The sequence below is a fragment of the Aulonocara sp. 'chitande type north' Nkhata Bay genome, linkage group LG11, assembly GCF_057382095.1.
Source record: "Aulonocara sp. 'chitande type north' Nkhata Bay isolate Kocher_YH1m ecotype deep benthic linkage group LG11, A_spYH_male_GT1.1, whole genome shotgun sequence".
Classification (NCBI taxonomy): domain Eukaryota; kingdom Metazoa; phylum Chordata; class Actinopteri; order Cichliformes; family Cichlidae; genus Aulonocara; species Aulonocara sp. 'chitande type north' Nkhata Bay.
In genome coordinates this window covers 28843790-28868051 of record NC_141354.1, presented here as the reverse complement: position 1 = coordinate 28868051, position 24262 = coordinate 28843790, and the positions used below count along the sequence as shown (strand labels likewise).

Genomic DNA, 24262 nt, shown 5'->3' with positions numbered 1-24262 from the left:
CTAACGTCGCCACAAGTCATGTGACTTTCAGTGAAGCCAGAGGCTGCGACTGCTTCTGATGGGACTTCTCATTATAGTTTATCAACTTTTTGTCTCCAGTGTGATTAGTTACTGCACTTCTAATTTAATTTTTCTAGGTTATATTAATTTGCGGTGCATATTAAGTTGTGCAATATTATTTAATGTCGTTGCGTAATTGAGTTTATTATGTGATTGATTATTTAATTAGCTCTTTATAATTTTATGTGTAACTTTTAAGTTGATTATTGTAGCACCCCGTGAAAAGCAATTATAGTTCCTACTTGCTTGAGTCCATGGTGGGACTGCTTAGAGCGTAACATACCCTGAGTAACGTGGACTTTGGAGAAGAGTGTGATGCTGGCTGTCTCGCCATGTTGCTGTTTATTATGGAATTTGTATATATGGGCAAACAGATGAAGTCAGAAAATTAGACTTAAGTGAGTTTTTACTGAATGTGTAGCTCAGCCTTCAAGCTTCTCTGTCACGTCCTAAAGAAATGAGCAGCTATTTCCATCAAATCAAATCATCTTATTGGTTTTGGAATCGCTGATGTGATTTTATTACACTGCATTATGTTTTATAAAGTGGTCAAAGCAGCCCGGCTGCCAAATAAATGTAGAAGATTAAAGTAGCACGAAAGTGAACTGCCCCAAAAGTTAACTTAACCAGTGGAGGCTCGTTTTCAGTTCTAGGGTGCACGTGTTTATTTTTTAAGCTGTACTGAAGGGGCCATCTCAAACTTCATTGACTGAAATGCAGATATTGTTCGTTACGCTCAGCTTCTGCTGCAGCTGTTAAAAAAAATAAATCAGTGTCATTTGCTTATTATTGGTTTAAGGTTGCAATTTACACCCTGATAAATAAATATGTGGGTGATTTTGTGTGTGTGTTTGTCTTTTGTGATGTCACTGTAATTCGGGGCTTTTAATGGTTTCTTAGAACTGTTTGTTTTCCAGGGTGCAATGATTGTACAGCATATTTGGGGAATTGGATGCACAAGTTTAAATTTGCTTTTGGATTTTCTTAATCTACACAGAGTCCACAGTATACATAGAGGCTCAAATGTACCCACTAATATTTGGTTAAATTTCCATTTAGCAAGTTGCATCTCGACCGGACATTTTTGGCAGCCTCAACAAGCTCCTGGCATAATTCCAGCTCGATATTTAATCACTCTTCTTGGCAGAATCCATAGAGTTCATTTCCTGGAACAGATCTAGTCCGCGAATATTCAATCGGGTTGAGGTCAGGACTTTGGGAACGCCGTACCAGACGCTTAATGTTGGCCTGCTTTATCCATTCCAAACTAGTTTTGATGTGTGTTTGGGATCATTGTCCTGTTGGAACAAACAACCGTGTTCAAACTGTCTAGCTGTTGGTTTGAGGTAAAAGTTTTGGAGGTAGTCCACCTTCTTCATTATTCCATCCACTTCACGATGGTACCACTGGCAGGGGAATAGCTACTGCTAACACCACTTATTCCAGACCTTTGCAAAATGGAGACGCATCCGAATAACTTGTTCTTGTGTACAGCTGTTTGAACCAATGATCCTGAAATCTGCAGTTTTTTAGAAATGGCTCCAAGAGACCTTCACAACTTCTTTAAATCTACCATTCTTCTCCTCAGATTCTTACTGAGTTGTTCTGAGTATTAGTCTAATGAGTGCCATCCAATAAATCAATGAAACTACCAGTTGCAGTCAATCACGAGCAATAAGGACAAGTTAAAAGGTCTTGGCCTTGTGAAGTTGAAAGACATTGTTGAACCGTCGGCACCGCTTATTACAAGATTTAAGTAAGTCTGTGTGGATTAGAGAAAATAATAAATTCAAACTTGTGCTGTATGCCGTATGCTCATTCCACTTTGGAAAAACAACAGCTCAAAGAAATTAAAAGCCCCAAATTATCATGACATCCATTCTCGTGATGAGTGGATGTAAACTTCTGAGGATAACTGTAATCATACTGTAGCAGGAAAAATAGTGAGATATTGTCTTGATATTTTCAAGATAATATCAAAAACTAGTCTGGATCCAGACATTCTTTTGGATCCAGGGGCTCAATTCATGCATGGTGTGGAGGGTCATTTCAGCACTGGTGGAGGTACGCAGTCTCGGACAGCTCTTGTTTACTGCTTTGACATGCTGGAAATAAGATTTTCAATATTAGCCAGTTTTCCCAAATCTCACTCTGAAAATCCTCCTGTCTGCGTCACACGGTTGTTCACTTTGGCCTCACGGTTTAGCATCAGCTACTAACTGAAACAGGGGATTGTTTTTCATGTGCAAGCGTCAAACAAGAGCCTGAGGCTTCAATACAGCACTTGAGCAAACCAGCGCTGTATAAAAGTGTCCAAGAGATAAGAGCGAGGAGGTGCGTTTACCTGTCGTTATGGGCAGTAAGGTAAGGAACCAGGTGAGGAATGGAGCTACGGTAGTAAGAAGGGGAGAGATGAGGGGAGGGCGAAGGAGAGGGACAGCATGGACTACCCAGCTCCAGTGCTGGCATATTATCCCCCTGCAATACACATCAGTGTAGACACACACACACACACACACACACACACCACACAGACAGACAGACACACACAATTACAGATAATGCAGAGAGGTGTGGAAATAATCCCCCCATAAGTGGAGCATAGTGTACTACACCAAGACCCGTTTTAAAGGGTTTTTAAAGTGTGTGTGTGCGCATGTGTGAAGATGTGTGTTACCTGTGGGTAGATTGACGGCTGTATCTGTCTGTCCAATGAGCTGCTAGAGCCCGACTTTGCTGTACTTTGGGAGGAGATGGCTGCGAGTGCTTCAGGGAGATTATCTTCATCTTCGTGGTTACTGATAAGCAACAAATGGAGAGACTATAAGTGGCTTACACGACCTACAGATCGCTCTGAACAAGATGTCACTATCAAAGAGCAGAGATAGCACGGCTGCTGCTTCAAGTACTCTGTGGAGTGTTCATTTTCCACTCACAGCAGGCGATCTGTACTCACAAGCTGAACTGCCGGACCAGCCGTTTTCTGCGGTTGGTGCTCGGGTTGGCTTTGGGCTGGAGCCTCTCTGGCGTCAGGTTGTGATCTTGCCTGTGGGGTGTCTTTTCTGCTGTCAGACTGGATGCCGCCGAGTCTTGGGAGGAGCTCTGATACCTGGAAATGAGAGCAGTTACTCAGGAGGGTAAGTTGTGTTTTCAGAAAGAGGTCTAAACATGTTAAAGAGCGGATGAGCTACTGGCCTCTCATTCAGGGTCTCAGTTGAGCTCTTCCCTCTGGGTGTTGTTGGGGCTTCTTTCTTTATTGTGGAGAAGAAATGGATAGATATGCTGTTAGTGACACCGCCAAGTGCACAGGATGTAGGTCAAATAGCCAAAGGAGAGCGTTATTTGGTACTCACTCTGAAGGCTGCCTCCATCTGGGCCTTGAGGATGTTACATTTGAGGTGGTCGGGGAGCATGGCTGGGGAAGCAGGAGGGTGCAGAGACTTTTCAGACAGCTGCTTCTCCTCTCCCTGCCGGGAGAACAAGGAGAGGTGAGGAGACTAAATCTCAGTGAGTAAACATCGTGTGGGAAACGTGACTGACCTTGTTGTCGATGTTGATGTGCAGCGAAGGCCAGGGAGGAGAATCGCTTTCAGACTCCAAAGCCTTGAGCAGCGACTGAGAGATGTCAAACTCATCTGCAGGGAAGGGGGGCGCTTGACGTTCTGATTGAGACAAATTGTAATGAGAAAAAACAAACAAGTCACGTTTTTACTGTAAAGACACCACAGACGGTTTGACAAAGCAGGGATGGAAAATGACTATAATCTAAAAAGGTTTATAATTCAATTTACGCTGGCACAAGAGTTTGACTGTCTTTTTTTTTCTCTGCCCGTTCTGTTGGTTTTTGTCTTTTGCCCTTCTCCCCCGTCCCTCTTCTCAGCTGTTTCTCTTTCCCTCTTTCTTTCTCCCCTTCTTTCCCCCAGTCAAGTCTGTCCCGTATTCAGTAAGTGAAAATAAAATAAACAATAAAAGGTGAATCAAAAAAAAAAAAAAAAAAAAAAAAAAGAGTTTGACTGTCTTTAATTTCACCAGAATTTGATGATATTATAAATGATTAACAGCAATTTTGGCTGGGTGGGGGCTTTTTGGTGTTTGAAAGTTGGCAGGTCAAAGCAAGTTTGAGAACCGTGAGATACTTTAAATCCATATTAATGTGTTTGCAGATGCTTCTCGACTTACAAACAATGCCCTTAAACAACTGCACTTAAATGAAGAGTGCAAACACAAGAAAAATTAGCAGTGTTTAACCACGTTTACTTTACTTGTATCCTAGCTCACTACAGCAAAAGGCAACTGAATTATGTTCTCAAAAGCAGAAACCCAATTTAAAACTGCTTTAGACACATTTAAAAGCAACCAGAATCATCCCTCCTTCACCACTGAGGAGTAAGTTCAAAGTGTTTTCACCAAATATCTCCACTTTGGTCTCGTGTGTCCAAAGGACGTTATTCCAGGAGTCTTGTAGACTTGCTGTCATGAACTTAAATATTTAACATGCTAACTGAGGCCTGTAGAGTCTGAGATGTAGCTCTTTGGATTTTTTTGTACTTGTCTGAGCATTGGACCTTGGGGTAAATTTTTGCAGGAACATCCACTCCTGGGAAGATTATGGTGAATTAATACAGAGAAAAAACCCTGTGAGCAAGCACTTAGTGACAGTGGGACCATATTCTTTATTTCGGATCATCCAGCTTTGAAACAACACAGTCAGTATAAAGGTAAAGGTATATCAGTCATATCACGTGCATCTTTAAATCTGTTTTTACAAAGTTGAAATCAAACTACGTCACGTTGTAGTGGAAACATTACATCTCAAAGTCCTCAAAGTGAACCTCAAAAACAAAAAGAGCGGACAAACAGGCGGCACCGAGCATGAAAAGAAGCATCAGCGTGGCGTCTAGACACACCACAGATTTGTGCAGCCCAGCCTCAGGCTGACAGTACTCACTGTTCTTGGTGTGTGTGTGGCAGAGCATGTCCTGGCTGTGTGTGTGCCGACGGTGGCGGTGATGGATCTTGCCAGAATACGAGTTCTCGTTCTCCTCGACGCTAAACTGATGATCTGAAGCGAGCCCACTCAGCGGGAAACTGAAGATGACACATGCAATCAAAACACAAACAACCCCCCCCAAACAAAATCCCACTTAAATATGACAAAAAGTGTAAGTACCGCAAATAAGTAATTATCGTGTAATAAATCCAAGCTCGTGATGTGAGTTTTTCACAGCAATGTAACCCTCCCTGTGTGGATGCTGAGCTGACTGAGTAACACAAAACCAGAAGTGCAATTTCAACAGTGCATTTGCTTTTCTACATGGTAAAGAAACACTGCTTTGGACCTAAAATGTGTGTAAAATTACATGTAATTTCTGTTAAATCTGTTATTGAATCATTTGTGTTACTTCATTAGTAAAGTACAAAGAACCATGTGGAGGTATTTATCAGTGGGAAAAGCTGTAAAGCTTATAAAAAATACAGTTAAAAGTCTAAAATTTACGCTCTTATTACATTTTCCAAAGCCATCCAGTGGGCCAGACTGAATTCGTTTGCGGGCCGATTCTGATCCCAGGCCTTATGTTTGACACCTCTGGTGTAAGACAATGAAGGAATGGGCTTTGCAATTTCTGCATTTCACTCATAAACCCTTTATTTCAGAAGCAATACGGCAACAGTCCTAAAGGCATAATGTGATTGGAGTAAACATCGAAAGTAAAAGGCGACACACTAGAACAGCAACACACCGGCCACATCTTCTGTAAACACTTGGTTAATTTAGCAAATCCATAACCTGATGTAACATTAATATAATGTTTATTCAAAAAACAAAAACAAAAAAAAAACATTCACTCTGAAAGCACAACACCACAAATGCAAGATTCAGCTTCATGTTTCTAAGTTCACACTGAAAACCATAAATTATACACAAAGCAGCTTAATCCCTAACCCGGCATTCACTAAGTGCAGGACTGGACCCCTTCCACCTGTTCAGAATCACTTTATTCAGCACTCACAACACTTTATTTCAAAAGTGAGTTTAAATAATTTAGATGCCACACGATTTACTGCAAACGAACAAAGAAACAAACACAAAAGCACTCTTAAAGGCAGATTAGAGATTTGAGCAACCGTAATCACATAAAACATCCACAAGCAAAGCAAGGCACAAACGTGTCACACCCGGTCCTATCTTTGTATTTATCCTTAAATATGATGCTGAATGTTTGAATGGAAAGAACAGAGTGTTTGAGAAGTATAAGAGCTACGTCGACTGGGCATTTAGAGCCATAATTAAATAATAACAATATTAAAGTGCAACAAAATTAAAATATATCATCTTATTTCAACAATTCTTAGCTTGTTTTTTGGCCTTTAGTTTATTTATATTTTAGCAAATTGCCACCTAGTACAGCACCTAAAGTTACCTTCAAGAACTTCTTGTTTGAACTGTGAGTGCACAGAAAACTAAGCACGTGATTATTTTCATATGAAAATAAACTAAATTTTCAGGCACAATCTTGATTTTTCTAGAAGATGCTTTGAACATTATTTGAAAGTATCCTCAAAGAGACTTTAAAATGCACCACATTCTTGTTTTATCTTTACAGAGGAGCAATTATGCCCATTTCCAGCTTCATAATGTTATTCTTTGATTTTACTACTGTAGCTTTGCATCACTTAGAGTTGAAAATAACCCTTATGTATCTTATGCTGGACCTTATGCTGGACTGGCTCCTCAGTTTATCCTGTTGGAATAAGGCTGTTTAGCTCATCTCTCTCTAATCTTATGTTTTTCAAGCAATCAATTAAAAAAAGAATAATAATAATTTATTTATTTAAACATCAGTAAATTAGCATGAGCAAACTCTTTTCCTGCAAAAATCGTACTTATCCGTTTCACTCTGTATTATTTCCCCAATCATTTGTGCACAACCTGCAATGGCCCCCACCAATCGGGAGGTTTCACCAGCAGGCAGGAACATCCACTCTCAATGACATCACAGGGAAATAATACGGAAAAAAATCTGAGTGTTTTGAGTGGACTCTCAGCCTGTGATTGCAGCTTTATTATTAAGATGAAGGCAACCTGTGTCTAAAAGGATGTGATGATATAAACTGAGCTATGACTCGCAGAATGAGTAAACTGTAACGATCAGATGTGTTGAGGCTCTTTACCTCGATCGCCTTCGTGATCTGTGTCACCGCTCCGTAACCACAATAAATAACTTCAACATTCACCCACCCAGTCCCCTTACCCGATGTCTTTGCACAGCTCTCCCTCCACGTGACCCCCTTGAACATTATAAACCTCCATCCTGCTTGATAAAGTCCTTTGCACTTGATGGGGGTGTGTGTTTTTTTTGCTTTTTGTCTAGTATGCAGACACTGAAACACATGAGATGACGTGACAAATGGATGAAGACGTGGGACATTTCATGAGGATGAACGGAGACAGCTCCGTCACCGGAGCGTCTCTCTTTGGGTGTTGCCAGTCTGTGCCTGTGAGTTTTGAAATAGATTCCTGGGTTAAGAGGGAGGTCAAAGTTCGGTCATGACCTTATCCCTGTTAACCACAGCCACGGATCCTTTGGCGATGCTGCTCTTTCGCTCCGGGACGGGGGGAACGATGGACACCGGACTCTCAGCCTCAAAGGAAGGCCTGAACGGTTGATGAAGGGACGCACACACGGATGGAGGCAGACGAGACACATGGGAAGACAAACAGACATATGAGGTGTAAGAGGGACATGAAATGTGATGAAAAACAGAGCATGTGGACACATCCTGAAGCTCTTTAACAATCCTGTCCTTTGTCTCTTACCTGTGAGGTGATGTATGACTGGAGGGCTGCAGGTAAACTGAGGAAGTGAGCGTGGGGTGGGGTGGATGCCAGGGCTCGTGACCAATGGGAATGTTGTGTTGGTACTGGAGAGGATCGAAGAGATGCTCAAATTAAGCGTCGCTACTGGGATAAAGCACACCGCTCTCTGCTGCTTGTGTTACATTTTGAAAAGTGGGTTAACTGAGGTCGCTTACCTGATGCAGACTTGGATTGGGGCTGGCGTGAGAGCTGTGGAGGAAAAAGCAGTGATATCAGATGTGTATCATAACTTATTTTTAAAGCAGGTGCATATATATTACTTTTGAGTGCACTGCACAAGCAAACCCTCTCAAAAGCAACAACTTCTCTTTTACAAAGGGCTGTTTCTGTGTTAAGATTAGCCAGGCCATTAGGTGGATTAAGGTCAAGGTTAGAGGAGGAGGAATGAATGCAATAATCTGAAAGTGCATGCGTGCATTATTTATGTCTGTGTCTGTTTCACCTGATGTGTGGAGGCTTGGCTGGAGAAATCGCAACTGACGGAGAGAGAGACACAAGGTCAATTAGAGCAGAAAAATACAGAAGTCAAAAGCAGCTCTGCAGTTTATCTGCGAGTCTGTGTGCACTTTTTCAAATGCCCTCTCTGGTCTAACTGTGCCGTTCAGTCCAGACTCTCTGCAGACATGTTATTACTCCAATGCTGAGCTATTACCAACACTCAACTCTCGGTTCATTCGTATTCCGGGGCTGCGTGACGAATCCAAATCCAATACATAAAAGGTGTTTGGACGTCAATACTGACAGTCTCAAGTAGAGCTGGGCGATAGAACGATAACGATATGTATCGCGATATAACTTTTACTCGATAGAGAAATTAAGCTATCGCGATAGACTTCGCCGCTCTTGTCCTCTTAAAATAAAAAAAAAATAAAAAAAAAAGGTCAGCCAATCCAAACTAAGTAGCGCAGAGCCGAACCAATCACAGCCGCAGCGTCACGTCGCGTGACTTGTTACGTACAGCACAAGTGCCAAGCCGCACGTGTGTTTGTTTGGGAAGCAGGCAGTGGGTAATAATAATAATAATAATAATAATAATAATGGATTGGATTTATATAGCGCTTTTCAAGGCACCCAAAGCGCTTTACAATGCCACTATTCATTCACTCTCACATTCATACACTGGTGGAGGCAAGCTACGGTTGTAGCCACAGCTGCCCTGGGTAATGGAGCCAGCGCGTAATGGAGGAAATGAGTGTGCCGACTAGAAAAATCTACCGAGCGTGACCGAAGAGAAAACAGATGATGGTTCCAATGCCGGAGAGATTGTCGAACGGAAGAGCCGTCGAACCACCGACCTTCTGATTAGTGGCTGACCTGCTCTGCAACCTGAGCTACAGCCACCCCATGTTCATAGCAGCGTTTTCCTTCATTTCCGCCTTTATGTGTGGACGGGATTATTTTTTAAAACGAAAACGGAAAATCTCCGTTTTCAAAAATACCCGTGTACGTGTGGACGTAGCCTCAGTCTCTGACTGGAAGCGCTAATTCGTCATTCGGCTTTTGTCAGACTAAAGTAACTGTTAAAACTGTTTGAAAAGCTCAGCTATACAACAAGGAGAGATTGAGAATTTCCTTTTAGTTCTCAGTTTATTTGATACTGACAAAAGTTAGTTTTGTCTGTTCTTCTGTAAAACAAACTAAGATTTATTTTTAGAATTAATATTTTGTTTCTAAGTGGAATTGACAATTTAGTCTGTTTTTGTTTGTTCTGTTTTGAAACTTAAACGCTTTAGCGGCTGCCTTTTGTGTAGTTTGCAATATTTGCCTTTATTTATCTGAAAAAGTCTCATGTTCCTTAAGTACATCTACCCTGTTGAACTTATTATGGGAAATAAATATTTAAATAAAAACAAGCTGCTGATTATTTCACATTTTACTTGTGAGCAACGGCACATTTAAATCTTACAAATATAGTTATTTGGCTTATATCGTGATAGATATCGTTATCGCCTGAAATGAAAAAAACATATCGTGATATGAAAAAATCTCATATCGCCCAGCTCTAGTCTCAAGGTAAATACAGTTTGCAGTGTGCATTTGATCATTTATGTGGGATAGATTAAAGTGAGCTGCAGGCTGCTGGACCTTTGAAGCCTCTGCAGCTCACAGAAGGTGGGAATTATGGAGGAGTGAAGAGTACAGCAGGTGCCTTTGACAAAGTAAAAAAGGTGACGCTTAAATCTAACAACCTAGAGTTTCTCAGCACTTTCTTTAGAAAAGAAACCAGGGCTGCTTTTAAGTCTATTGAACTTGTCAAATTATCACTTAGCATTGGACATTTTTTTAAAAGAACAGCCCTTGAAAAAAAAAAGAAAAAGAAAAAGGGGCGGGGGGGTCCACTTTTCCTTTCCTCTGAAAAATAAAACAATATGTTCAACAGTTACTCTCTGCAGCAATTTTTACATTTTAAAGCCGAAAACACGCTGAACTAAAACAGCGCAGAGCCTTCATAACAACGCTCGCAGCCACATAAAACACAAATCAGGCGCTGATACTCGGTCGTCTTTTGTATGAGCAGATAAAACTCACTTTTGCCCAGCGACTGTGTGCGGGACGGGTAGCGTCTGCTCGGCCTTCTCTCGAATGTGCTGGCCCTCCTCAGTCTGCCTCCGTGAGTGGCCTGGTACTCTGTTTTCCCACTGAGACAAACACACAGCAGATGCGGGTGAAGAGTGGAAATGATTATTACTAAAAGCATCGACACTAATGTCAAAGTGCCACTGAGCTGCAGTCTGACCGAATTCATGGAGTTCATCAGAGGAGACTTAAATGGAGTTTCTAGATGATTATTCCTTTTGGTGTGAATTTTCCAAAAGTTTTCATCAATTGTTTAGAATTTAGAGTTGTTTTTATGCACAGTGCTGCGTTTACAGAGACTCGCTTGACTGCTTGTTCGTGGGACTTTCTGCTTCAGTTTTGTATTTAATAAATGAAAAGCGTGAACGACTTTGGCTTTAGAAAGCCTTGGGTTGGTTTTGCAGTATGCCTAAAGTCTTTTAAACTGACAAACTTTCTAACATACTTATCTTAAAACTTCTCTAACAAAAACTCTGAATGAAGACAGAGTTTTCGTTAGAGAAGTTGGCACCAGTATGATTGTTATGTCAGACTGCAATACACACAGTTCCAGTGTTCCTGCTTTTACTTCCACCACCTGTTACACAAGTGTTTTTTTTTAATCCACAGAGTGCTTTTACAATGCTGTGATTTAGCTGCTCCGACAAATGACAGGAAGTGCCCTTCAAGTGAGAGAATTTGCTTCGACCATGTCTGATAATAGTTGCAAGAAAACAAACAATATAAAGGGAATATCTCAGTCACCATAGGAACAGATCCGTGTAACCATAGATACCCTGTAACCATAGATACAAAGGCTCTGTTTTATGTGACACATTATTCCACATATGCTGCTAACGAGTGCTGGCCACAACTACCTGCGAGTGCCAGCTTCTATTATCCCCCTTCAGCAAGTCAATTAGACGCTGCTCAGATGTGGCGAGACGCCGTCGCTGCTCTCTACCTGAATCTGAAGCGGGACCCGAGTCGCGTGAAGTCACTGTGGCCGGCCCTGCCCGCCGTTGGCTGGCGCAGGCGAAAGAAAGCGTGACTTTCCACGGCACACTTCCACAGGTGTTTGCAGCTCCTGGCGCTGGCCAGCTCGAACACGAAGGTGTGCTCCTGCTCCCGACCCTTCACAACAGAGAATAACCATAATAACCTGTTAGTCGCCTGAGAGATGACCGCGCGCGGGCACGGCATGCAACGTGAAGACACAAACCTGATCGTCGTCCTCCACCACCACCAACGTGAGTCGACTCCTTTTGAAGTCCAGCCGAGTGATTTTGGGCCTGTGCAACACACACACACACACACACACACACACACACACACACACACACACAGACACGCACGGATGAATGACAAACACACAAAGAGACAAACAGTTTGAGTGGGACAGGTGACGAGAGCACGCAGTATGAAACATCGGCTCCTCGCAGAGTGATTTTGGATTTCTTTTCACTTCCCATACCTCGTCCTGCCCCTTGGCGAACAAATACTCAGCTCTCAGTAGCTCTCTTTTTTCCTGGCATGCCCTTCCTTCAAAGTTTGCACGGTCCCCACCCTCCACCCAGGCTGAGCCTGTGCCCCACTTTATGTTTTATCACTTATGCCACATTTTGATTGGCTCTAGGTTGTAAATGTTGACACATGCCTCTCCAGAAACACGTGGTTCAAAAAAAAAAAGAAACTCAAATTCAATTAGAGGAATAGCAGCAGACAGAAGAAGTAAGAGTTTAAACAGGTACTGCTTCTTTTTTTTTTTTACCTGCCAGAAGAGATAAATAATTAATTTTCGTGAACAAACTCTTGTTTCTGTTTATTTTTCAGTTACATTCATTCAACATGTCGCTACATATTAAAACATCAGCTGTTTGTGAGATTCCCTTTTCCAGTTTCATTATTTTCATACAGTTCTGTGCAAAAGTCTTGAGTCAGCTCTTTTTTTTAATATATATACATTTTGCTTCCAAAGCAGTGGTGAGTAATAGTTTTCCAGGTCTTTCTGAAGGTCTTTCAGGGGTTTTCTTTGGACATTGGCCTCTTCTTCACTTATTTTCAGTCCAGTTCTTGTTCCTGACAATTTTCAGAGGAATGCTTTTCTGTTATTTGCTAATCCACTCAACACTGACCTATGAGTCATTCAAGCATAACAGCGGCACCTCACTCAAGGAATGAACCAGTGTTGTGTCTTAACATCAGAGTCAAAACACTGGTTTATTCTGAAGGACCAATTTTAAATGGTATCTTTAGGCATCTTTTGTCCCCCGTCTCCCCCCCATCGGTCATACCAAACACTGACGTTTCTATAATTCTGCAACAGAATTGTCCAGACTCTGTTTTTGCCTCGAAAACTGTACTTCCGATGATGTTTGCAAGTGTTTCAATAAACAGCAGCACATATTTCCCATTTCTATCCAAACACAGAGAAATGAGGAGTGACTCAAGACTTGGGCACAGCACTGTGAGCAATTACTGGATTGTTTTTAGTTGTTAGGTATTTGCTCTCTGACAATTTGAAAAAACAAACAAATGGTCCTTCATGGATTTCCAGAGCCTAGGGTGACACCTCAAACCATCTTATTTCACTCAGGTGAGTTTAAACTACCAAATTCTCCTAATCTAAATTTGCAATGACACAAGTGACACAAATAAGTGACACAAGAATTATTACTTATGACGACAGTTTTGTTTTTTCATTATTGTATCAGTAAGGTTAGGAATTTTGGAAATGTACGGTGTTCCTACATTCACATTCACTGCTTGTGTTTTCTTACATTTTTGTGTTAAAATCATTTACATAAGAAATGTAAATGAGCACGTTTCAGGACACACAAGATGAGAGTTGTGCTCTTACCAAAAGAAAAGCCCGATTTTGCTGACGCCCTCATAAACCAAGATGCCAGTTGGAGTGAGACCCAGTGCATATTCTCCTCCATCTTTGCCCTGCGGACGAACGAGCACACATTTATTTCTAACACACCTGAACTTCAGTGTCACACAAAAAACAACACTGGTGATAATAAAACTCTCTCACGCACCTTGACAAAGTGCATATCTACTCCGTAAAGTTCCAGCCACTTGCATTTGTTGAGAAAAGAAATCTCTGCTTGAGAAGGGCTTTTTCCCCTGAGGAAATAAAAGCAGACAACACGGTGAGTTTTCACAACAAAAATACTGCTCGCTCCATCACCTGAAGCCCCGGCCACTATATTTGGCAGCTCAGTCGAAAAAAGAAGAAAAAAACGTCAAAATCGACGCTTGCCGCGTGACCTCTGCTGGAGATTGGTGTTAGTTCTGAGGGAGACGCTCAGTGAGTAACTGTCTGTCTGCATCCTGATTCAGTCTTTGTGTGTAGGCATGACTCAGTGAACTCGGTTTGTCCTTGCGTGGCTAAGTCGGCCCAGTGAAGCGCGGCGTACGCGTATGTAATCTAATCCGAGATGGGAGCAATCAGTGCACTGCCCGGAATCAATCAAGACCCTCCGGGAATTAATCCCATAATCCTTCACGCAGACCAGCGATAGCCCGGCCGAGGAGGAGAGCACAGAGGGACGGTGAAATGAGACACCCGGTCAGTGAAAACATTGGTGCTGAAAGGCTGCAGCAGAATGACTTCCTTTGCTGCTCAGTGCTCAACTTTTTGCCCCACTTGTTCCATCCGACGAGGAGAGAAACCAGCTCAGGTCAACTGGACGCCCTCCAGTAAGCTGCTTTGACACAGCAGACGTATTGTGGTAACTGGTGCAAAAAAAATGTTTGTGTGTCCTGGGTTTTAGTTTTAGAAGATCCCAAATTTAAGATGACTAGAAACACAGCAGGCTCCTCACCTAAGAGTCAGCCACTGGTTGAAGATGTCTGCCTCCATCGCCGCGCTCTGTCTGGGAGTGAAACGAAACTCCGACACCAGTTCGGGAGAGTGCTCCAAGGGGTCGCAGTCTCCCAGCTCGCCTGCATACAGATAATTCAAGTACACATGCACAGACGCACATCAGGTGAGCAGCATTCAGACCTTCGCTTACAAACAAAGCTTTATTTAATCAATAGAAAGCAACAACACAATAAATTGCTACAGACTCAGCTGGTCTGGTTTGGCCAGTAGCTTGTAGTGACTACTTCCAAGGTGATTATTGCACCTTGGAAGTAGGTGAAGTTGTGCCAGAAATTTTTGCAGTGACCATTTTTTAGTAAGCTTTATATAGACACTGGCTTTATTGCCATTACCGAGTAAATTAGAGGTGTGACTTTCACTTAATTGTATGACCATCCCAGTAAAAAACAACAACAATAACAACAAAGAAAAAAAAACAAAACCCAAGAAAACCAAAAGTATTTACAAGAAAAAAAAAATCTCAGACACCTCAGAAACATTTGCGTGTTTTTTTTTGTCATGGAGCCAAGGACATCACGCCTCAGGCATGATGTGGTAGACAGGATGTGCCACACAAACACAACAGCCATCGCCTCCTCTGAGCAGTTCCAGTTCATTTATGATGATAATTTCCTTTAGTTTGATTTTCATTGAACACCCATAACACACTGCAGCTGTTTTTTTCCCCTCTTACAAAAATTTGGGACTTTAATTTTGGAGGTTCTGGATCATGAAATGCATATTTTTGTGTCCAAGTGCATCATTCCTGTTTAAAATCACTTAGTCTGATCATGACTTGCACAAGTTGATTCTATAAAGTATCATCTTTTAAATATAACTAATAAGAAATCTAATTTTAGAGCTTTAAATAAAATCAATCATTTAATTACATGGCATTTCTTGCAGCTGCAGCACTCGACTTACTGGTTTTGCCGCCTGACTTTTGGAACCATTTTCAGTTTAAATAGGCTGTTGCTTGGACACCTATATTAACTTTTGCATTTGGAAGCAAAAGCACCATTTTTAAAAGAAATAAAGATTTATTCATTTATTTTTACATTGGTTGTGCCACCTGACTTGGAAAGTGCACCAGCCTGCATAAGATATACGTTTCTTATCCAGTTTAAGAGAGAGCTACAAGCCTTTTCAGACAGCCACATAGAGTCCAAGGGGTCCTCTGTGTAATTAAATATCACTTTCACTACTATTACTTCAAAATAAAATGTTTATGGTTGTGCCACCCTGGCATTTGTGAACATACAAACTGCTGGACAACATAGTTTTAATTATCTCAACAGCTTTTAAACTGTTAGCATTTATACATTTTGGTTATTTTATCAATAAAAAGTGTATATTGAGTATTTTATTTTGGAATTATTAGCATTTAAACACCATTTTTAATAGCCTTCTTAGTCTTTTCATTTTTAAACAGACGTATGTGCCGCCTGCCAGTTTGGAGTATTAGAAACCAAAATATAAAAGCATATACATTGTGCCATAATATTATTAATTACCCTGCAAATTGATTCAAATTTAAAAAGTTTTTTGATTTATTTTACAAAGTAATGACGCACAGATGCAAACATATGAACATATACAAATATTCTTACCTAAAATGACCCTGGTATGCCTGTGGTGCTGTTACACTGTGGATTACTCCATAAACATTACTCCACAGTTTGCTGATTAGTCTTTTTTGAGAGCGCTCATCAACACTAATATTAACTGACTTTACTTAGCTTGGCTGGCTCCCATGAGGGTAAAATTAGGACGGTAACCTCATTGTGATGAGAGAAAAAAAATAGTGGTTGCCTGGTAACCGCACTGATTTTTTTTTTTTTTTTTTTTGGCTTATCAGTAATCAATTGCATGAAGGTGTGGAGACCACTTTAGATTGCAGGGTGACTGCACAGGTGGGAGGCAATCTGTCTCCAAACAATTGTAGTCTGACTAAGACCGATTCCTAATTAAGTAACAGACGTCTATGTCTGTGAAGGTTCTCAGTCATCCAGGTCATCGTAGTCAAAAGAGCTTGCAAAGAAAAGCGTCTGGACTTCTTTAAGTTGCTTGAAGACCTTAGAACTGAAGAAGCTTCTCGGATGAGAGGTGAAACGTCTTCAAACAACTTAAAGAAGTCCAGACGCTTTTCTTTGCAAGCTCTTTTGACTAACAGACGTCTAATTTATAAAAAGCCAAATTACAAACACGCTGCAATCAATCTGAGTCACTCTGAGCTGATGAGCTCAGTTTCTTTTTAATAATGGGACGTCACTATTGGCAGAGGGACGGCTGTTTCACATTCTTGAGGTTCTCGTTGGACTTAATGTGAATTTTTGTGGAACTAGACGACAACAGATTGCAGCAAATTGACTTTTGCCATTTTTGTTTCAATGCATTATCACAAAATGACTGTATGTACTCGAATATACTGAATTTAGCAGAGTGACTGCATCTTATTGCAGTTTAATTGTCCTCCAGACGCACCACAGTCGCTTTGAAGACAGCGACTGACTACGAGTGGTCATAGATTAAGCCCCGTCTTTGAAGCGACCGTTTGAAAAGCAATAAAATCACAAGTTTGTCGCACACAGTCGCAGTAATTTTGGTCAAACTGCTCCAACCACTCTTTGCCCTTGTGTAGGTGTAGCATGAAATATTTGAGGTTATTAGCTTCTGTAAAAAAGCTTTGGCATTTGAGATGAGAGGACAGGCATCTGGAGGGACTTATTTAATGTGAGAAGCCACAAAATCTCACATTGAACCATGGGGCCGACCGTTCAGGGGGTTTGGAAGCCGGTTCGATCACCAGCTCTGTCTGTCTTGGTTGTTGCGTCCTTGGGCAAGACACTTCACCTACCGCCTACTGGTGATGGCCAGAGGCGCCTCTGTCAGTCTGCCCCAGGGCAGCTGTGGCTACGACTGTAGCTTGCCTCCACCAGTGTGTGAATGTGAGAGTGAATAAATAGTGGAACTGTAAAGCGCTTTGAGGGTCTCGAAAAGCGCTATATAAATGCAATCCATCATCATCATCATTATTATTATTATTAAAATCATTCGGAGCTTAGTGTAGTACTGTTCTCAGGGCTTCTGCTGATGCATATCATGTATGTCAAAGTAAACACAAGTGCATTATGCCACAAATATATAGCAGTTTTCCTATCACAGTGAAATAAATGGATATTAATGGCTTTGCACTCAGTCCAAATCAATCTAACAGGTTACGCCAGGGTTTGGAAAACTGTTAACACTATGAGGAATAACTTATGAGGTTCTTGGAGAACATAAATCTCTGCTTAAGAGTATAAATAAACACTGAGAGTGAGGTTCCAAAGTCTACTTACTTTGTAAACAAAATGCCGCAAGCTCTACAGCCACGTCATACGGACATTTCAACCTGGAGAGAGAGAGAGATGCTGATGGTGAGCGGTTTTTAGTGCGAGTGACACACTGCATGAAATCAAAACCACTGTCCTGCCGATGGTGCGATGTGTACTCGTTATCATGTGTCAGAGAGACATAAAAGTGGATGAATACCCTACGCTGTGTGTGTGTGAACATGTCAAGGAGGAGAGGCGCAACCCTTTTGCTAAAATAAGCAGCCCTCTGCTGTTCTTGATCTTGAGCTATATAATAGAGCTGGACTCCAGGGATCCATGGCCCAGATAGAGGCAGGAGGAGGGAGATGGGGAACACACTGTCTGAAGTGTGTGTTTGTGCAGGCAGGTCTGTGTTTGTGACTCAGAAGCCGATGCCACTGTGCACAAGTCTCCCAAACTCCAGTGTAGGTGACCTGTGTGCGTGCCGCTACAGGTGAGTGTGTTTACTCCAGTTTTAATGCTGCTGATGAGAGCCGGATGTCCTCATAAATGGAGAGGAAGTGCCTACAAATGACTTGTGACTTAACAATGAGCTGAGCTAACCGAAAAAGGAGTGGCAACAGTTTTTCTCACCTTCTCTACAATAAAGAAAGAATTCACAAAATATTCAGCTGTTCCTGTGTAAAGAAAACAATGCCTTAGTAGGTAAACCTGTTAAACTGCTTGCAAGTAATCACATGGCAGCAACTCAGCGCACTTAGGGAAAGACCTGCTGAAGTTCAAACTGAGCATCAGAATGGGGAAGAAATGTGACTTCAGTGACTTTCAGAGCAGAGGAGAATGGTGAGACTAGTTTGAGCTGACTAGAAGGCAACAGTAACTCCAATAACTAAGAGGATATGCAGGCGAGCATCTCTGAATGCACAACACATCGAACCTTGAAGCAGATGGCGTACAGCAACAGAAGACTGCACCAGATGTGATTTCTGTCACTTAAGATCAGAAAACCGAGGTTATAATCCTTTTCAGGCTCCCACAAAAAGTGTGGCCTGGTCCGATGAGTCTGCTGCGAGGTTCGGACCGATGGTTGGGTCAGAATTTGGCGTGAACAACATGAAATTATGGATCCATCCTGCTTTGTATTAATGGTTCATTCTCAATGACCGTATCCATCATTTTTTGACAACACTGTACTCATCCTCTGGTTCGACCAGGATTACACACCATGTCACAAAGATTATCAGTCACCAGATCTCAATCCAACAGAGCACCTTTGAGATGTGGTGGAACAGGAGCTTTATATCAAATCTGCAGAATGTGTGATGCCATCATGTCAATATGGAGCAAAAATCTCTGAGGTATGTTTCCAGGGCCTTGTTGAATCCGTGCCATGGGGATCCCAACCTGACACTAACGAGGTGTGCTTAATATGTCGTGTGTGTGTGTGTGTGTGTGTGTGTGTGTGTGTGTGTGTGTGTGTGTGTGTGTGTGTGTGTGTGTGTGTGTGTCCTGGGTTTATTTGGAATTATTTGTGTGCATAAACTGTGACGATGAAACTTACTTGTCAGACAGAATGTCTTGTCGAAGCTGCAACACAAACAGATACCTGTTGGCGAACAAAACCGCAAAACAAACAAGTGAGACTCTCGCCTGAAGACAACATAAATCAATTGATGTATCAAAGGCGCTCCTCATGTCTGACACATAATTTGTTTTAACAAGTCTCTGTCCTTGATTTAAATCTGCCCATAGCAGCAAAGTAATTAGCCCCACGTCCCCTTTGGACCTTTACACCAGGCTCAAGAGAAAACCGTGTGTGTGTGTGTGTGTGTATTTTTACCTTGTAAATTCCTCACGCAGGTTGTTTGGCTCTGAAGAGTAAAACTTCACCCTGAAGAACAGCTTGTACGGCGGACCGTCTGAGAGAAAGATTAAAAGATATGTGAGTGTGACAGAAAGAGCCGAGGCCGGAGAATAATTCAATCAAATAACATTTCTCAGGATTTATTTCATACGTTTAGTCTCGTCGACTTTTCATCTGCTGCATCCATCACTGCCACGAGGTCCGAAATCTTTTCATCTCCCAATTTACTTTAACCTACTTTCATATTTCTTCCCTGCTTCCCTTCCACATTGATCAGAGTTACTTTCAGGCTACAGACCTACCACCCTGTGAATAAACGACCGGCCGACAGGTACAACATCCATCTCCCCACCTCCCGTGAACCATTCGGCCCCCTGTTACAAGCCAGTGAGCAAACAAGGCTACGGCTTCTAATGCACATAGTAATCACTGTGTCAACATTTGATAATGCTCCACCTGATCCCCACTCACCTGCTACCACATGCGCATACAACGCACTGCACATTTTCCTACACACATGCAAATAGTCCTAATTAGAAAAACAGCCCGAGGCGACCTGAGCTTACCTCGGATCTGCTTCTTTATAAGCTTGGACATATCCAACCAGTGCTAAGAGAGAGAGTGACAGAAAGAATAGAGAGGTGAGAATGATTTTCATCAGCTTGCTTTCCACATTGATGGACGTGAGAGCTTGTTACTCACTGAAACTTGATCCGTGTCCATGAACTGCAATCCAAAGTAGTCTGTCTCAACCAAATCTATGTGATACATGATCTGGTCGAAAAGGTCCTGGCCTTTGGACTTGCTCTGGGAAAAGCAAAAGTAGAACACAGGAGGAGAAATTAGTTATTTCTTACACTATCTCTCCTGTCGTGGTGAGCGGATCTTCCACGGTGGATGGATTGAGCTTTTAAAATTGAGTTGGGGGCGTCAACCTGTTAGCACAGGCTTAAAAGTGAATTAGAAAGAGGCCTGGTGATCACATTGGGAGGAGAAATGACTTTTACTGGACGTGTAAGTGGGTGTGTGTGTGTGTGTGTCCAGGTCAAAATGAGAAGGACAAGCCCCACAGGGAAAGGCCCTTATTGAGGCCTTTCCTATAAACACACAACCAAGACAACGAGTCGGTGCACTTAAGCACAAACTGCAGCCGTTTGCCGTTAAATTTATCAGAGCATTTTACGAGCATCCCCTGATGAAGACCTAACCCTGGTCTGACCCACATAAAACACAGTGGGTGTGTAGGAAGATGACTGCCTTGTACTTTGGATCCTGATAACCAGCCTAAACTTCCTGGTGGGTGTATGAATGAGTGAGGAAATCAGTGGTATTAAAGGATTGGGGACAGAAAGAAATCGCTCCTGCCCATTCTCTCTGCAGCGTGCGTCGTTTACAGGGGCTGATTGTGACCTCCATCAAGAGGACGCGCAATCACGCGCCTCGCAGAGTCACGCGCAGCGAGGTGAACAGCTCGTTCTTCCTGTTGTCTCCGGGCCTACGCTCAGTTTCAGGTGACACACTGAAAGGCCTTATTAGTTGAATTTCAGCCCCGTTCAGTGCACTTGTAGGAACAACAAGAGCACATGAACAAACTTGTTCCAACACACCTGTGACTAAGCCGGCAGCTCGTCGAGCCATGTGTCATTTTCAACTGTAATGCCTTGGCAGAAGTGGCGGCTTTGTGTTGGAGCTGTAATCTCGCTGCAGGACGAGAGAAAGGCTCTCCACGCCACAATGCAATGGCCGAGCGTTTCGGAGGTGACGCACGCACACAACAGCTTCGCTGACACACGCAACCTTGAAAATGAAAACATCTTATGAGAAGCCACTTACGCACACAAGGGCCCACACGCTCGCTCATCATCCCACCTACCCCCTCGCACAGCTCGTAGCACTCGTCTGTGACACAGAGTCCCCACAGTGGTAAATCAGATCAGGGAGTCGGGGAATAGAGAGAAAGGAGAAGAAGGTGATGGATGGAGAGAGACAGAAGGAGGTGGAGGATGCACAGGAGGGAAAGAACAGGAGAAGAGTGAGGAGGCAGAGTGTGAAAGAGTAAAATGATGAGCAAGGGAGCAGGCAGCAGAGGGAGTGTAAAAGGAGATTAGGAGGGAGAATGGCACAGGGGAGGGGAGGTGGGGGAAAGCGGAGATTGCTTGAGGAAGATCAGATACAAGCAAATAGAGAGAAAAGAAAGTGAAAGGAAGACGTGCAAAAGAGCAAACAGGAGGGGGCAGCTTCAGGTCTGAGTTAGTTCCCAACAGTCAGAATGGGGAAGCAATGTGATGAATCGGATGATCATAACACCATCTGGAGCTGCAACCACTCACTGTATAAGAAGAGACGTGCTCACAGATACGCACACACACACTACAGGCACTGAAACTTTGGTAAAAGGGTTTGTGCCAAAATCCAAAGAAGTGCAGAGCGCACTGTTTTCAGTTTGAACCGAGGGCACAACTAACGACAATGTTATTCTGTGGTCATGTTTTTTGTATTGTGTAGTTAAAAGTGCCAAAAACAATGCCCCACATTCCAACATGAGGTCTCAGAGCTTCTCATTTCCTTGACCCCTGTGAAGTCTAAATCCAATAGAAGTCACCAGGAGCCAGAAAAGAAATTAAAGTGTCTTCACGTTTATTTGGGCAGTTAATTAAACTGAGGGGAGATATATATAAAAAAAATCTTGCTCTCCCCCTCATGGATTAATCAGCAAGACTAATTGCCCGGGTCCTAATTTGTCCTGCATGCCTTTTAGACAAACAGAGTGGTAAAAGGCTGTAATAAGTACTCAGTTTTACACGTCCTCTAACTACTACTGTGCTCTGATCGTTTAAGAGGCTGGCGTTGGACCTGCAAACGGCTCTGACTCCAGGCTCGTTCATTTTCAGGACAGGAAAGCTGCCTCGCGTTTCTTATTTATTTATTTATTTTGCTTGGACCCCCAGGAAGATCCACAAAGACACGACAAAGGAGGTGGGGGGAATACACAACTGATGTGCCTTGCCACTTGAGCCACTCACGGCCAATTCCACATTGACATCAGAGCCGTCCAACAGCAGGACCCGACAGGTGATGGTGGTCCTCGCCGTCCCAGCGGCCGGGATGTGAACCGACGACCCCCCGGTGACCACGGCGGGAGCGTGGACGACCTGCTGCTGGTGGGCCAGGAGCAGGGGGTTCCCGGATACCCCTCCTGCTCCCCCTCCTCCTCCTTTACCGTCCCGCTCATCCCTCTCCCTCTGCTGGAAGCGGCTCAGGGAGCGGCGGCTGAACGTCCGGCGCAGAAAGCCCATCATCTTCTTGATCCACGATGAGAGGAGGTCCGCGCCGCGTCCGTGAAAACTGCTCCGCACAACAGTCACTGCAGCCGGGGTCCTGTCACTGCTGCCTCCTTCACCACCTCCACCTCCTCCTCCTCCCCGGGGCGAGGAGTCACTCAGCAGGCACGGAGGAGACTTCAGGGCTGCCGATCAGTCCTCGGGCTGGATGTCGGCAGCAGGGGGGGACTCCAGCCGCATACTAATGAAACTACCACAGATCGACCACCGAGCAGCCAACCAGTTGATTTCCAATCATCCAGCCCTATGTGAACGGCAGGAGTCGCGGAAATACAAGCAGCCCTCCTCCTCTTCCTCCTCCTGTCCTGTCCTCTCCCGTGCACCTGCCTCCTGCTTCGCTCGCTGTTGCGCACCGACTCTAAAATCCCGGAGAAATCCCGTCCGACGCTCCGCAGTGGGGACCCCTGAGTCACAAGGGGCCGAGAGGGGGAGGGAAGTCTCACCACCTCTGGACCGGACTTGACCCGGCGGCGGTCGCTGCTGATTATTCCCACCGGCGAAGCGAAACTAGTCTACCTCACAGGTAAAAGTCAACCAGCGAGAACTGGACAAACAGCGTGATCTGCGCCTGCGTAAAAACACAGCACATAACAAACTTCTGTTCCTCCCGACTGGCCGACCCATCAACACCGGCGAACCAGCGCCACCTGTCTGCCATGGACGCGCCAGGGCTGGGAATAAATCAGAGCAGATCATTACTCGGGTCCCAAGGTGGGGTCCGCGGTGCTCCAGGGGGGGCCTTCCCCAGCATAATGATGGTGATTTATAACCCTCTGCTCTTCAGAGTCCTACCCACCGCTTTACAAGTAATTCAATCACAGTTTCAATCAAACTTTATTAGTGCAGCATCTGTCATGCAGTGTAATGCAACTCCAAAGTGCTTCACACACCTAACAAATGCAAATAAGTTACACATTATGAGACTGACGCACGCAACAAGTACAAATAAGAGATCAGATCTGCAAAGAGCCAGTGGCATTACACACCCTCCATCACGCTTTTATTTAACCTGCTTTATTTTATTTATCTAATTAGACTAATAATTAGATGCAGGGTTTGTGAAACATCTGCACAGCTAAGATGAAAATCTGGAAAAGGAACAAAATGTAGCCAAAATCTGCTTAACTCTTTCTCATGTTCCGAGTTTATGAAATAAGTGCACATGCTCTACTTTTTCAAGTGTTTTTTATTCCTGTTACACTTCCTAAAACATGACCTCGTTCTATACTTTCCCTCACTTTGTCACCCTGGAGCTTCCTCTGCTGTAAATATATACATTTCTTTACACAGCAGACTGAAAATATGAGCCCTGTGGAAGCTCCAGACTCATTCCTCCTCTTCTGTGATGAGTTCTGTGAGTCGATCTGTTGG

General features: G+C 43.2%; 1 protein-coding gene across 2 annotated transcripts in view; it reads right to left on the bottom strand.

Moving 5' to 3' along the window:
• Positions 1 to 23486, bottom strand: part of epb41l4b (erythrocyte membrane protein band 4.1 like 4B) — a 29958-nt gene extending 6472 nt beyond the window's left edge. Inside the window, exons 1-22 of one of the 2 annotated variants that reach the window (XM_086311852.1) lie at positions 22574 to 23486; positions 20253 to 20357; positions 20117 to 20159; positions 19527 to 19605; positions 19248 to 19292; positions 17711 to 17763; positions 14329 to 14449; positions 13540 to 13627; positions 13356 to 13444; positions 11718 to 11787; positions 11460 to 11629; positions 10469 to 10578; positions 8382 to 8415; positions 8095 to 8128; positions 7880 to 7983; positions 5009 to 5148; positions 3601 to 3722; positions 3414 to 3527; positions 3256 to 3311; positions 3017 to 3169; positions 2738 to 2858; positions 2405 to 2538 (exon numbers count right to left, since the gene is read on the bottom strand). In XM_086311852.1, the coding sequence (XP_086167978.1) occupies positions 2405 to 2538; positions 2738 to 2858; positions 3017 to 3169; positions 3256 to 3311; positions 3414 to 3527; positions 3601 to 3722; positions 5009 to 5148; positions 7880 to 7983; positions 8095 to 8128; positions 8382 to 8415; positions 10469 to 10578; positions 11460 to 11629; positions 11718 to 11787; positions 13356 to 13444; positions 13540 to 13627; positions 14329 to 14449; positions 17711 to 17763; positions 19248 to 19292; positions 19527 to 19605; positions 20117 to 20159; positions 20253 to 20357; positions 22574 to 22849 (2261 nt within the window). In that variant the 5' untranslated portion in view covers positions 22850 to 23486. The remainder of the gene's footprint in view (positions 1 to 2404; positions 2539 to 2737; positions 2859 to 3016; positions 3170 to 3255; positions 3312 to 3413; positions 3528 to 3600; positions 3723 to 5008; positions 5149 to 7879; positions 7984 to 8094; positions 8129 to 8381; positions 8416 to 10468; positions 10579 to 11459; positions 11630 to 11717; positions 11788 to 13355; positions 13445 to 13539; positions 13628 to 14328; positions 14450 to 17710; positions 17764 to 19247; positions 19293 to 19526; positions 19606 to 20116; positions 20160 to 20252; positions 20358 to 22573) is intronic. The other variant, XM_086311853.1, reaches the window with a different exon arrangement.
• Between the last annotated feature and the right edge of the window lie 776 nt (positions 23487 to 24262).